We start from the raw sequence: 14,510 nt of genomic DNA, 5'->3' as shown, positions 1-14,510 counted from the left end.
CGTTCATAAGAACAGTAACGATGGTGTCATTGTTCACGGGCAGCCAATGAGGACCAGAGGCAGGCATTATGCAAATGAGCTACAAACCCACGTAGGTTCAGCAGGAAATCAGACCGGAATTACACACGACTCGTTTCAGTTCCGAATCGCTTCTTTCTTTTGGGAAACAATTTCCTAATCCAAAATGGAAGCCTAAGTCTTCGTGATTTTCACACTTTTGTGATGTAATGCTGCTTTGACTGTTGGGTAGAAGGGGATGCTCCTCAAACCCACCTGAGCAAATGAATGTGGGTCTTCAGGATCATTAGATTAGAACATCACCGTGAGTTAGATCAGGGTTAGAGCTGAAGCCCTTTACGGCCGGATCTGACGAACCCTCCTGTCCTGTGGCCTTCACACGAAGGGTGCCAGTAACTCCAGTTATCTGCATTTCCATCTTCGCAGACCGTTTACATTTTCAACAGCTCCATTACACACCACATGAGAAGTCATATCTCAAAAAGCATCATAGGGGCAATTTTAAATGATATGTTTCTTCATATTCATAGTAAATATGCAATTCATACTGTACATAAAAAAATATTTAAAAATCCAAATCCAAAGTAAAATAAAAATCATTAAGCAAGAAACATTACTGCATAATAGACCGTGTGTGAATCCAATAATAAACAGACAAGAGCACAGTGTGTATGCAGCAAAAAAATCTAAATCTTTGGCTTTTATATACATCATTTCTGTCATTTCGTTTGTATATTTCACATCTGACATTGTATTTACAGCTTTTCATTTGGTTTCCACATAATGGTAGGTGTGTCACAGCTCAAGTTCTCTTCATCTTAGTTCACTTTCACATAGCCTGAAAGCATCATCAGGTTTCCTGTTCAGATCTCTGCGTCTTTCCGTCAGCAGCTCTGTGCTTGATATAGTTCGTTTCTAATCAGAGGAACAATTGGGTTCCAAAATCGAAGAATAACCTACGATACATACACACACACATATACATATATACATAAACATATATACATAAACATATATATATATATATATATATATATATATATATATATATATATATATATATAGTGTGTGTGTGTGTGTATATATATATATATAGTGGTTTGTCTTCAAAACATAGATTCACATGGGAGCTGACCAGTGGCGTAACTTTGTTTTAAAAAGTGGATGGAACAGTCTCATGAAAATGCGTATAAATAGAACGAGTGAGCAATCTCGTGGATTTGTTCCCGTGTGCATGTGATACGCACTTTATGCTGTATTATACGCACGCACTAACCAAACTAGAATCTTCACGTTAATAGAGGCAAACATTTGGCTTGTAATCCCTGGTATAGTTCCCTAATGGTCCTTTGTTAAACTTGTCTGAAGTTCTCGTTTCTAATCTGCCCTCGTATTTTTTTCTCATTAAAACCGAATATCATCAGTGGTTGTACATCGAGAGCAGGGACAGTTTTTGTGCATTTTGTTTCCTGATTTCACTGGAACAAACAGAAAGAGTCTGCATCGGCGTTAAGCGTTAGATTAAAGCGCTCGTCTGAAGACTGCACAGTATGCACGAGCCACAAGAGAATCCCCTGATAACAGCAGCAGCGAGCGGCAGATCGCCTCTGATTTAACCCATGAATGAAAGGACGCTCTTCTAGTTAACCAGAGATGTTTCGTTTGTAGCGGTGTGATGAGACACGAGATTGGGTTCATGAGAACAAGACAAGATTTTTACATAGTATTTTTAAGAAATCCACAATGATGAAATACATGACTAGAAATTAAAAATTGCTACATCATCTTGTAGCCTTGTAGTCATTTCATTTTTTTCTACTTTCTTAATAAGATTTATCCTATACAGTAAAAGACAGCAGTACTGTATTCTTTCCTGATCGTCTCTTCAGATCTCAGAACTGCACGAGCTTCTTTTGACCTCCTAATTTAACTCTTTCCCACAAATTGGTCATAGATATTAAGTGCAAACAATAACCATAATCAAATTACTCATTATTCAAAGTGCAAATAGAGACCACTTTATTTCTTCAAGCATACAGATACAGAGCTAAGAGATGGTTACGACTAGATAGCTTTAATATTGGGAGAAATTCTCATGCCTCTGGGATCGCTTTCAAACCGTGTTGGAATGCGCATTCCCGTTTACTTCAGATTTCGTGATCGAGCGTATAGTCTGTGATTCAGGAGCAGTGGTGCTGAGCGCGCAGTTTAAAATATACGTCTGCCGCTTCTGTTGCAACAAGGGCACTAACATGTTGCGCAACGAAGCCTCCGAATCGGTCTTGACCACTAACATGTAACACACTGAATGTGACCGCTTCACTAACACAACGGCACAACGACTTTTCACCTCGATGAGAAATCTCAGACAGTTTAGTCTCGCGAGATCTCGTCACACCTCTATTTCTGTGCATTAGTTTGGTTTATCCGTGCAGCAAGATGTTTCAAAAAGTCTGTCCCACCCGCAAATTACACCTAAGGAGCTGACTGACTTGACTGTTTATATTTCTTTCCCTCTGGAACAAAGGCCGCTGAGAAAGTTTGTAGTCCTTGTTGCAGTCTGTCCTGGAGGGCTACCACCCTGTAGATTTTAGCTCCAAGCCCAATCAAACACACCTGGACCAGCTAATCATGGTGTATAATTGCAGACAGGTGTGCTGGAGCAGGGATGGAACTGAAGTCTGCAGGACGGTTGGACACCCCTGCTCTATACTAAATAGAGTATAGGGGTTGTTGCCTGCATCTCTTCAGGCTAGAAACTAAACCAGGTTCTCTGTTTGGCTTTGCCTCTGACAGGCATATGGTAGCGCAGCTCCCTCCAGAAGCCGGCTGAAGGCTGGAGAGCGGATGAATGGTCCTTGCTGTCCCAGCTCATCCACCTCTTCCTCCTCTTCCAGGCTTGCAGCGCTCCCTGTTTGTCCTTGAGGATCCGCACAGATGGAGGCAGGTGTTCGGGCTCGCGGATCTCCTCCAGCTCCAGGAGCACGATGCTGATGGAGTTCTCCACATGGGCCTGATAAAGCCCGGTCTGCTGCTCGGCCCATTCTAGAGCCTCAGGGCTGCAGAGAGAAGAAGCGGTGTAGAGGAGCAGGAGTCTGCGGCAGCGGCTCAGAGCGTCCTGAACCACATCCACTACAGCTGGAACACAGGGGAGAATATGATACATCAATCAATCAATCAATCAATCAATCAATCAATCAATCAATCAATCAATCAGCTTTATTTATATCTCGCTTCTCCAGCGCCGATTGTGTCAGAGCAGCTTCAGTGTTAAACAGGACAATACTGCAGCAGAATTAGATTTGGCTGTACAGTCGTTCTGGAGTAAACAGTGATGTTATCAGCTTATTTTAATTTATCATAGAGAGACAATGTTGGCAGATCAGTATTATAGTTTATAGAATTAAATAAGACCTAATTAATTAATGTTATTTGTATATTTAGTTGAATAACTCTGATCATAATGTTAGTGTCCCCAACTGAGCAAGCCAAGCCAAAGGCGACCAAAGGAACCGAAACTCCATCAGGGCATGATGGAGAAAAATAAACCTTAGAGAAACCAGACTCAGTTCTCCTCTGGCCTATTAACACACAGTGGAGGATTAGTATTCTGGACACCGCACAGCTCAGAGGTCAGATTAGAGCAGAATATTCAACATTTCTGGGTATCACGCAAGAGACGGAGAGTATATGATTTACGTCACTAAAGATTTATCACACAGCTAATCACCACATAAATAATAAGGGGACTTGCACCAATCTAAATCTTAATATTATTATTTTTGTATTACTAATTGTTTTATTTTACACTGTAAAAAAAAAAGTTGACATAAGTCACTTGCTGCTCAGCGTTTTTGAGTTTACTCAACTTTTACACAAAGTAGTTCCCTCAACTCCATTAACTGAGTAAAGGTCACGTCTCCCAACTGAAGATATTTTGTTCAGCTGAATGAGTTTTTATAGTTTTCTTTTAATTTTGTGTTTAATTTTTTAGTAGATTTTTGTGTCACCATCATAGTGATGAGTTTTTTCTTTAGTTGGGCAATTTGATAACTTTTTAATGTTAGTGTTTCTTTGGCTTCTGAATAAGAATTTAGTCATTGTGTAGTGGGTTAGTTCACTGATTTTATGCCTGAGTTTAATACAAGCAATATAATATTAAAGGCTTAGTTCACCCAAAAAATGAAATTGATGTCCAGAAAGGGAATAAAAACATCATCACAGTAGTCCATATGAGACATCAGTGGGTTAATTAGAGTCTCTTGAAGCATCCAAAATACATTTGGGTCCAAAAATAACAAAAACTACGACTTTATTCAGCATTGGCTTCTCTTCTGCGTTTGTGTTCAGTCCTCAAATAAAGATTTGAACGGTTATGAATCAGCGAATTGATTCATGATTCGGATCGTGGGTCAAACTGCAGAAATCATGAGACATTGGTGATCTGAATCATTGATCGATTCGCTGATTCTTAACCGTTTGAATCCTTATTTGAGGATTGAACACAAACGCGGAAGAGAAGACAATGCTGAATAAAGTCGTAGTTTTTGTTATTTTTGGACCCAAATGTATTTTGGATGCTTCAAGAGACTCTAATTAACCCACTGATGTCTCATATGGACTACTGTGATGATGTTTTTATTCCCTTTCTGGACATGGACAGTATAGTGTGCATACACTTGCATACGCTCTCGGACTAAATATAAAATATCTTAAACTGTGTGTGAAGATGAGCGGAGGTCTTACGGGTGTGGAGCGACATTAGGGAGAGGAGTTAATGACAGACATTTCATCTGTGGGTGAACTAACCCTTTAACTGGTTATAATCAGAAAACAATGAAATATTCTGTGGGCCATGAAAGTTTTATGAAAATGATCAAAAACTCTGGCAGGGAAAGAGTTAAGTTAATGTTTGTTTTGATATTCAATTTGCACACATCTCAAGAAGAACCACTGGTTTATATTGCATAAATAACTATATATATGTATATAGTTTTATATAACTTTACCTTCTCCAGGTAGACCGTCCCGGCCCAGGATGAAAAGCTTATAACCGTACCGGCCCTCTAAGACCTGCGGTAAAGTATTCATCGCAAAGGCCTCAGCCCTTTCACTTGACCCATCGAGGACTCTCGGATAGGCAATGTAGGCATCATACTGCTTACCATCACCATCTAGAAGAAACAACAGCAAAAACACCTTTCAGCATGTCCTGTAACTGCAGTGGAAGTTGCAAAATAGGTGTGAACTCTAGTCAGTGTAGCCTGTGCAATTTCTAAGTAAATGAATATTTCCTGTTTGTGACTACCTGTGGTTTTGTAGAGGAATGGAAACAGAGTCCGGACCCACAAGGCCAGCTCCACCTTGAATATGGTGCACAGAAGCACTCCAATCATGAAAAGCAATGCCAATGAGCCCATCAAAAGCCCCAGGAGCAAGAAAAGGTTTGGACCTGTGGATGTAGGCAGAGCGCAAATAAAAATCTGTTTATGTGTTGCTAGTATAATAGACAAGTAAAAGTATACCATATGCTTAGCTTGATCATATGCTTATAGAACATTTATTTTCCTTGGACTAATCTTCAAAATCATTTGAAAGCAATAACTTTAATACATGTCATTCTGCAAAGCGAAGTCACCTTTATTTATATAACCCTTTTACAATGCTAACGGTTTCAAAGCAGCTTCACAGTGTTAACAGGAAAGATGCAAGACGTTGTTGACGTGTTATCTGGTGCGCCCGTGTATTTGGGATCAAATAAATATGGCTGAGCACAAAAACGTACAAAAACTCAACTTAACCCACTGCTCAACTTAACCCACGGCTCAACTTAACCCACTGCTCAACTTAACCCACTGCTCAACCTAATCCACGGCTCAACTTAACCCACTGCTCAACTTAACCCACTGCTCAACTTAACCCACTGCTCAACTTAACCCACGGCTCAACTTAACCCACTGCTCAACTTAACCCACTGCTCAACTTAACCCACTGCTCAACTTAACCCACGGCTCAACTTAACCCACGGCTCAACTTAACCCACTGCTCAACTTAACCCACGGCTCAACTTAACCCACGGCTCAACTTAACCCATGGCTCAACTTAACCCACTGCACAACTTAACCCACGGCTCAACTTAACCCACTGCTCAACTTAACCCACTGCTCAACTTAACCTACGGCTCAACTTAACCCACGGCTCAACTTAACCCACTGCTCAACTTAACCCACGGCTCAACTTAACCCACGGCTCAACTTAACCCACGGCTCAACTTAACCCACGGCTCAACTTAACCCACTGCTCAACTTAACCCACGGCTCAACTTAACCCACTGCTCAACTTAACCCACGGCTCAACTTAACCCACGGCTCAACTTAACCCATGGCTCAACTTAACCCACTGCACAACTTAACCCACGGCTCAACTTAACCCACTGCTCAACTTAACCCACTGCTCAACTTAACCTACGGCTCAACTTAACCCACGGCTCAATTTAACCCACTGCTCAACTTAACCCATGGCTCAACTTAACCCACGGCTCAACTTAACCCACGGCTCAACTTAACCCACTGCTCAACTTAACCCACGGCTCAACTTAACCCACTGCTCAACTTAACCCACTGCTCAACTTAACCCACGGCTCAACTTAACCCACTGCTCAACTTAACCCACTGCTCAACTTAACCCACGGCTCAACTTAACCCACGGCTCAACTTAACCCACTGCTCAACTTAACCCACTGCTCAACTTAACCCACTGCTCAACTTAACCCACGGCTCAACTTAACCCACGGCTCAACTTAACCCACTGCTCAACTTAACCCACGGCTCAACTTAACCCACTGCTCAACTTAACCCACTGCTCAACTTAACCCACGGCTCAACTTAACCCACTGCTCAACTTAACCCACTGCTCAACTTAACCCACGGCTCAACTTAACCCACGGCTCAACTTAACCCACTGCTCAACTTAACCCACTGCTCAACTTAACCCACGGCTCAACTTAACCCACTGCTCAACTTAACCCACTGCTCAACTTAACCCACGGCTCAACTTAACCCACGGCTCAACTTAACCTATGGCTCAACTTAACCCACGGCTCAACTTAACCCACTGCTCAACTTAACCCACTGCTCAACTTAACCCACGGCTCAACTTAACCCACTGCTCAACTTAACCCACTGCTCAACTTAACCCACGGCTCAACTTAACCCACTGCTCAACTTAACCCACTGCTCAACTTAACCCACTGCTCAATTTAAAGTTTCCAGCAACTAGTCAGTTGGTACTCAAAGTGAAAAAACAAAATAGGGTTATTGTATGTTCGGTTACGAGTAGCAAAATTTTGGACCAATGAAATTAAATGTTGAAATGCTTTCCTGTAGCTCAACCAGTAGAGTGTGGCGCTAGCAACGCCAAGGTCATGGGTTCGATTCCCAGGGAAAGCAAGAACTGACAATAATGTAAAAAATCTACCAAATGCATAAATGTAAATGTAAATGAAATGGCTGTAAAAATGAAGAAAGTGTTGTGTGATTCTGTCGCACCTTCAGGGATGAGTGAGAACTGTCCCGTCGGGTTTCCTCGGCTGCTGAGCGCCATACAGGTGAAGTTTAGATAGAAATCTTCCTCCGAAACATCGGACACGGACAGTGTGCGCACAAGAACAAAACCCTCCTCCGTTCGGCTTTCACTGTAAGAGGAAAGGACAGAGTTAACCTTTCAACTCAAAATTATGTTAATCATTATTAATTAATTTATTTATTTATTTATTAAATTTACCAAATAATTTACCAAATGTAATAAAACTGAGTAAATATGCATATGGTAAGTCTTTTTCTTTTTACAATTAGCCATCTTTTATATTAATATATATATTTTAAAATCTATTTCCCTTGCATCTGTCGTTAGTCAGGAAATATGCATTCATGAGGAAACTACATGATACATTTAATTTAATTTTTAAATTAAATTTAAAAAATACATTTATATATTAAATAATCGTGTGATAACAGCTATTTTTGTATTATCCAATCATTTAAATACAAGGTTACAAATGAAAGGTTGTTTATTTTGTTATTCTTATTTTCTCTTTATTTCTAGCAGGAACTTTATCAAAGTATTATTCATAATAAATGTATAAATCTAGGCTGTATAGTTTCATACAACAAATGATACTCCATTCAAACTTTCCCTGTCTTTTCACACACATCTGGTGCATTCGCATGGGATAAGCAAAGCCTGTGATTTTACTCATATTTACTGACTTATCTCCCAGATATGATGTCAAGACTTGTAAATGTTTTTTTTTTTTTGTTAAAGATATAGCTGTGTGATATATCATAAACAACAGTTCCTTACTGCATGCTGCTATCTAGGCTTGTTGCAATAATCAGTGTTACACCAGGTACATCACTGTTCCACCGTCGTTTTGATATTTTATAATAGCCTAATACAAATCCTTTAGTTAAGTTACAGAACAGACATTACAATTAAAAACTGAACTGAGCTCAGACCTGCAGGAATCAGATTTAATTTATCACAAGAGTGAGGAGCTGACGATATGACAGCGGAAGATTTGGTTTCAAAGCTAAATGTAAAATCGCCCATTTAAGTAAACTTGACATTGTAGGCTACTGTTCTGTTTGTGTTTTTTATATACAATAATACTGAACACACCTTTGAAGCAAATCACTCCCAAATTGTCTCTAATTCTGAAGTGAAAGTATAAAGTGCACAGGCATTTATAACAGTGCAGCCTCCATTCTTTGAGAAATATGGATAAAAATGCACACAGAAAACATAAACCACGCAAAAATGTTATATGACCCTCCGAATCCTGGCCAAATCACAGATGCCGATTCGCACAGGACTAATATTATCACAGGACCTCTGTGTTCGACGAAATATGGTAGGTCATTTGCGGGGGAATTTTTACTTTACAAATGACAGACATGGCCGATTCGCACAGGATTAAGATCACAGACAACCTCCACAATTATTACAAATGACTACAGGTCACCAGGTAACACTGATCCTGTGCGAATAGGGCTATAGTCTTATCTGAAACAACTAAATTCAATACGCACTTCAAGGCTTCCTGATGAATGCGACTTGACGTGTTTTCAGAGATAAAATTCTCTTCGGATTCCAAGAGGACTTTCCACAGCACTTGAACCATGAGAAAGCCATTTCCCGGCACGACAACAACACAATCCTTCCTGAAGGATGAACCTGAAAAACAAATAAATACAGCTGGAGCTTAGAGTATTCTCTGACTCTCACAACACTTTACAACAAGAGCCCATTCCTCAACATTAGTTAATTCATGAACTAATGCCGCGTTCCAGGCAACCCTAACCCGTGCTGTTCGAACCTTCTCCCTGAGAAAGTGCACAGGAACGGCCGTCAAACCCGTGACTTCCCACTCGTGTACCCGTACTCGATCGATCTTCTCCCAGTTACGAGTTCTGACGTCACATAGCCCGCGAAACAACAATGGCAGCCCTACAGATGCAGTGTTTATGGAAGTCGTACATTCAATACCAAATCATTTATTAAAATAAGGTATTGCTCTAAAATTATTTATCAACAAATCTTATGCATTATCAGCAGCTTTACTAGCATTAGCTAGTTTTCATTCCATTGAGTGCAAGAATAAATTTATAACAAATCCAAATATAACATAAAATAAAAGGTATAACAGCTTCTCTTGTCATTTTTTCTATCCTACTTACATCAAATAAGCAAGGAGTAGGCCCCTTCACGATAGAAATGATTGTAAATGAGCATCAGCACCGTAAGGTCCGGCAAGCTCGGATTACATCTAGCTAACGCAATTCCTCGCGCTCAGGCAGTTTGGTGTGACTTTGCCTGGAACGCTGCAAAGTCGTGAGTCGGGGTTTGAAGTGGTGACTTACACGCTCAAAAAATAACCTGGAACGCTGCATAAGGCAAGTTTATTTAGCACATTTCATACACCATGTAAATAGACTGCATTTATACAGTGCTTTCAACAGACCCGTGGCCACCAAAGTGCTTTACCTATTGCCTCACATTCACTCATTAATTGACTCATTCATACACAGACGGCGAAGTATAAGAAAGAAAACAACAATACTAAATTTGCGGCTACCTGTCAGAACAGAAGAGTCAGAGATTTCCGGTTCATGAGACACACTAGTAGTAACCTTCTTCCCAGGACCCGGTTTTCCACACTCACACCTGAGCCTGCATTGAGGTCCCAGGTCATTGAGTGATTTATATACCAGTGATGATACTTTAAAACCCATTCTAAATGTAACCAGAAGCCAGTGTAAAGCCAGTGTAATATGTTCATATGTTCTGGTTCTGCTCAGCGTTCTGTCTAATGGTCTTTTTGAAGGCCGGTGAGAAGACCATTACAATAGTCCACCCTAATGCAATCCAATGACCAAAATAATACATTTCCCTGGAAAATGTCATCTAAGCAAGCGAGTAACGTCTGCTTCTTTTGTTCTGAGCAAATGTGCAAAAAAGTATTACAATAAATCGTGCACCAACGGTGATTAAATCCCACATCACATCAAACCGTGCAGATTATTATTATTATTATTGTTTATACTTTGTTCTCAAATTGTTAATATCAACAATATCATTCGTAACCAAAAAAAGTTTCAGACTGCAGCTTTAACTAAAGCAACAGATGAGCTGACGCAGCTCTGGATTCTTTTTCTGTATATCCTAATCATTTGTTAACAGCATGCTCTCTACTTCAATGAGCACATTGTTTCTGCCTTAAATTAATACATAGTTTATTAATACATTAGTAGCTTATTGTATGATTTGTTTATCTGAAATCCATTATATGGATACGGTCTTCTCTGATAACAGATCACTCTTTGTGACGTCGCCATGTGTTTTCTGCTTTGAAACGACATGCATTATGAAAAGCCCTATCCAAATCAATGAGAACTGAATTGTATTGGAACATTATTGTGAGGAATTACCGTGCATTTAGTTGCAGGATGTGAATATTAATCCAGCAAATAACTGAACTTGTGTAGAGAACAACATTAATGAGGAACTTAAAAAACAGAGATAAATAAATAAATATATTCTGATAGATAAATAAAACATCCAGCTTACCCCTCTCCACTTTGAGGATCTCATTAACGGGCACAATCACTCGTGGATTCTCTAAATATTCATCTGCAACAATACAACAACAAACCTTTGAAATTGAGTTTCAGTTTTCTATTTAATTAAATTAAGTAGAGCAGTTATCTGTCATGATTATTACCATCCATCATTCAGAGTTAAATATGATCTGAGACCAGCATAACAATTGATTCGCTGAATCAATTCAACCTGATTCGCTCAACAATTTAAAGAAGAAAGAAAACTGGATTACACTTCTTCACTTGCACTTTAAAACTTCTCACCTTTCCTTTCCTTTGTATCTTAATTTACATCCTTTATTGAAGATTTCATTAGGAAATAAAAAGTGATGGAAAGCATTTTGAATCATTTAACAATTTTTTATTGACAAATTTGGCAGATAATCCAGGTGCTGGTCATATAATTAGAATATCATTAAAAAGTTGATTTATTTCACTAATTCCTTTCAAAAAGTGAAACTTGTACATTATATTCATTCATTACACTCAGACTGATATATTTCAAATGTTAATTTCTTTCAAGTTTGGTGATTATAACGGACAACTAAGGAAAATCCCAAATTCAGTATCTCAGAAAATTATAATATTTCTTAAGACCAATAAAAAGAAAGGATTTTTAGCAACCGTGGCCAGCTGTAAAGTATGAGCAGGTCCAGCAGTCAGTGCTCAGTTGTGTCTCCTTTATCCTGAATTACTGCAGCGATGCGGCGTGGCATGGAGTCGGTCCGTCTGGGGCTCGGCTCAGGTGTTATGAGCTCAGGTTGATCTGATTGTGGCCTTCAGCTCTTCTGCATTATTGGCTCTGGCAGATCGCATCTTCCTCTTCACAATACTCCAGAGATCTCCTATTGGGGTCAAGGTCAGGTGAGTTTGCTGCCTAATGAAGAACAGGGATACCATGGTCCAGGTACTGGCTGCTTTGGCACTGTGTGCAGGTGCCCAGTCCTGCTGGAATATGAAATTTGCATCTCCATAAAGTTGGTCAGCAGCAAGAAGCATGAAGTGCTCTAAAACTTCCTGGTATACGGCTGCGTTGACCTTTGACCTCAGAAAACACAGTGGACTCACACCAGGAAATGCCATGGCTGCCCAAACCATCACTGACTGTGGAAACTTCACACTGGAGCTCAAACAGCGTGGACTGTGTGCCTCTCCGCTCTTCCTCCAGACTCTGGGACCCTGATTCCCAAAGGAAATGTTAAATCTACTTTCATCAGAGAACATAAGTTTGGGCCACTCAGCAGCCCTGTTTGTCTTTAGGCCAGATGAGACGCTTCTGGTGCTTCTGTTGGTCAAGAGTGGCTCGACTCAAGGAATGTGAAGCTGAAACCCGTGTCTTGCATACGTCTGTGCGCAGCAGTTCTTGAAGCGCTGACTCCAGCTGCAGTCCACTCTCTCTGAATCTCCTCCACATTTTTGAATGGGTTTTGTTTCACAATCCTCTTGTGGTTATCTCTATTGCTTGTAGTCTTTTTTCTACCACATATTTTCCTTCCCTTCCCTTACTAAGAGACCATTTAAAGGCCTTTGCAGGTGTTTTGAGTTAATTAGCTGATTAGAATGTGGCACTAGGTGTCTTCAATATTGAACCTTTTCACAATATTCTAATTTTCTGAATCTGGGATTTTACTTAGTGGTCAGTTATAATCATCAAAATTAAAACATATAAACATATATCATCAGCTTTTTGATGATATTCTATTTATATGACCAGCACCTGTAAATGCACCTCTTGTGTAATATGTAAGAGTCGATTAGCATTTTGGATGTGTTTGTGCAATCTCTATCCGATGCAACATGGATATGAAATGCATGTTAATCGATGTTAATAGCAGGAGTTAACAGAACCTACATGCACACATATAACCGTACATGATGGCATTTGTGCAGTAAACACTCACCGTGAACTTCACAATCTATAGATTCGGCCATTTCACCGGCAACTCCACTCAAACTAAAGGTCATTTTGCAGGTGTAAAATCCAGCGTCATCAAGTTGTACGTTGCGTATGTTAAGTATGTCCTTATTTGGAGCAAACTTGTCATCTTCTTGAAGGGGCTCACAGTTCTGAGGATCAGATGAGAAGACAGAATAGAGTTTATATCAGAGGACAGCGGACAGAATAGAGTTATTCTCACACCCTCCGGCCCACCCCTCATCCCCTCTGGTAGATGAATAATGTGTTTTTTACCTTGTACCACTGGATTGTGGGATGATCCACACTCTTTAAATATCTCCTGAGAGGGCAGGAAAGCAAATCATTGACACGAGCGCTGATACTCTGTCCTCCACTCTGCGGTCGCTCACAGTTTCCAGAAATCATCTCGCTCACCAGTAGAACGGCGGCCTGCCTGAAGCACTGACTCTCAGTCCTGAGGAAACACCTTACAATGAGATGGACTCATCTAAAGGATTATTAGGAACACCTGTTCAATTTCTCATTAATGCAATTTTCTAATCAGCCAATCACATGGCAGTTCTTCAGCATTTAGGGGTGTGGTCCTGGTCAAGACAATCTCCTGAACTCCAAACTGAATGTCAGAATGGGAAAGAAAGGTGATTTAAGCCGTTTTGAGCGTGGCATGGTTGTTGGTGCCAGACGGGCCGGTCTGAGTATTTCACAATCTGCTCAGTTACTGGAATTTACACACACAACCATTTCTAGGGTTTACAAAGAATGGTGTGAGAAGGGAAGAGCATCCAGTCTGCAGCAGTCCTGTGGGAGAAAATGCCTTGTTGATGCTCGAGGTCAGAGGAGAATGGGCCGACTGATTCAAGCTGATAGAAGAGCAACTTTGACTGAAATAATCACTCGTTACAACCGAGGTATGCAGCAAAGCATTTGTGAAGCCACAACACACACAACCTTGAGGCGGATGAGCTACGACAGCAGAAGACCCCACCGGGGACCACTCATCTCCACTACAAATAGGAAAAAGAGGCGACAATCTGCACAAGCTCACCAAAATTGGACAGTTGAAGACTGGAGAAATGTTGCCTGGTCTGATGAGTCTCGATTTCTGTTGAGACATTCAGTGGTGGTGGTGTAATGGTGTGGGGGATGTTTTCTTGGCACACTTTAGGCCTCTTAGTGCCAATTGGGCATCGTTTAAATGCCACGGCCTACCTGAGCATTGTTTCTGACCATGTCCATCCCTTTATGACCACCATGTGCCCATCCTCTGATGGCTACTTCCAGCAGGATAATGCACCATGTCACAAAGCTCTAATCATTTCAGATTGGTTTCTTGAACATGCCGATGAGTTGACTGAACTAAAATGGCCGCCACAGTCCCCAGATCTCAACCCAATAGAGCATCTTTGGGATGTGGT

The 14,510-nt window shown here is 40.5% G+C and overlaps 2 protein-coding genes across 3 annotated transcripts in view; both read right to left on the bottom strand.

Annotated features, from left to right (window-relative positions):
- The window catches only part of il1rl2 (interleukin 1 receptor-like 2), a 32,042-nt gene extending 31,281 nt beyond the window's left edge, over positions 1-761 (bottom strand). The window contains exon 1 of the mRNA XM_067444732.1: positions 274-761. The gene's annotated coding sequence lies outside the window, so the exon portion shown is untranslated. The remainder of the gene's footprint in view (positions 1-273) is intronic.
- A 1,716-nt stretch (positions 762-2,477) lies between these two features.
- Positions 2,478-14,510, bottom strand: part of zmp:0000000936 (interleukin-1 receptor type 1) — a 31,180-nt gene continuing 19,147 nt past the window's right edge. For both annotated transcript variants that reach the window (XM_067444729.1, XM_067444728.1), the window contains 8 exons: positions 13,369-13,549; positions 13,079-13,244; positions 11,146-11,208; positions 9,108-9,252; positions 7,566-7,711; positions 5,327-5,470; positions 5,028-5,192; positions 2,478-3,156 (listed from right to left, as the gene is read on the bottom strand). In XM_067444729.1, the coding sequence (XP_067300830.1) occupies positions 2,771-3,156; positions 5,028-5,192; positions 5,327-5,470; positions 7,566-7,711; positions 9,108-9,252; positions 11,146-11,208; positions 13,079-13,244; positions 13,369-13,549 (1,396 nt within the window). In that variant the 3' untranslated portion in view covers positions 2,478-2,770. The remainder of the gene's footprint in view (positions 3,157-5,027; positions 5,193-5,326; positions 5,471-7,565; positions 7,712-9,107; positions 9,253-11,145; positions 11,209-13,078; positions 13,245-13,368; positions 13,550-14,510) is intronic.

The sequence above is a fragment of the Pseudorasbora parva genome, chromosome 5, assembly GCF_024679245.1.
Source record: "Pseudorasbora parva isolate DD20220531a chromosome 5, ASM2467924v1, whole genome shotgun sequence".
Lineage (NCBI taxonomy): Eukaryota > Metazoa > Chordata > Actinopteri > Cypriniformes > Gobionidae > Pseudorasbora > Pseudorasbora parva.
This window is presented reverse-complemented; position numbering and strand designations above follow the sequence as displayed.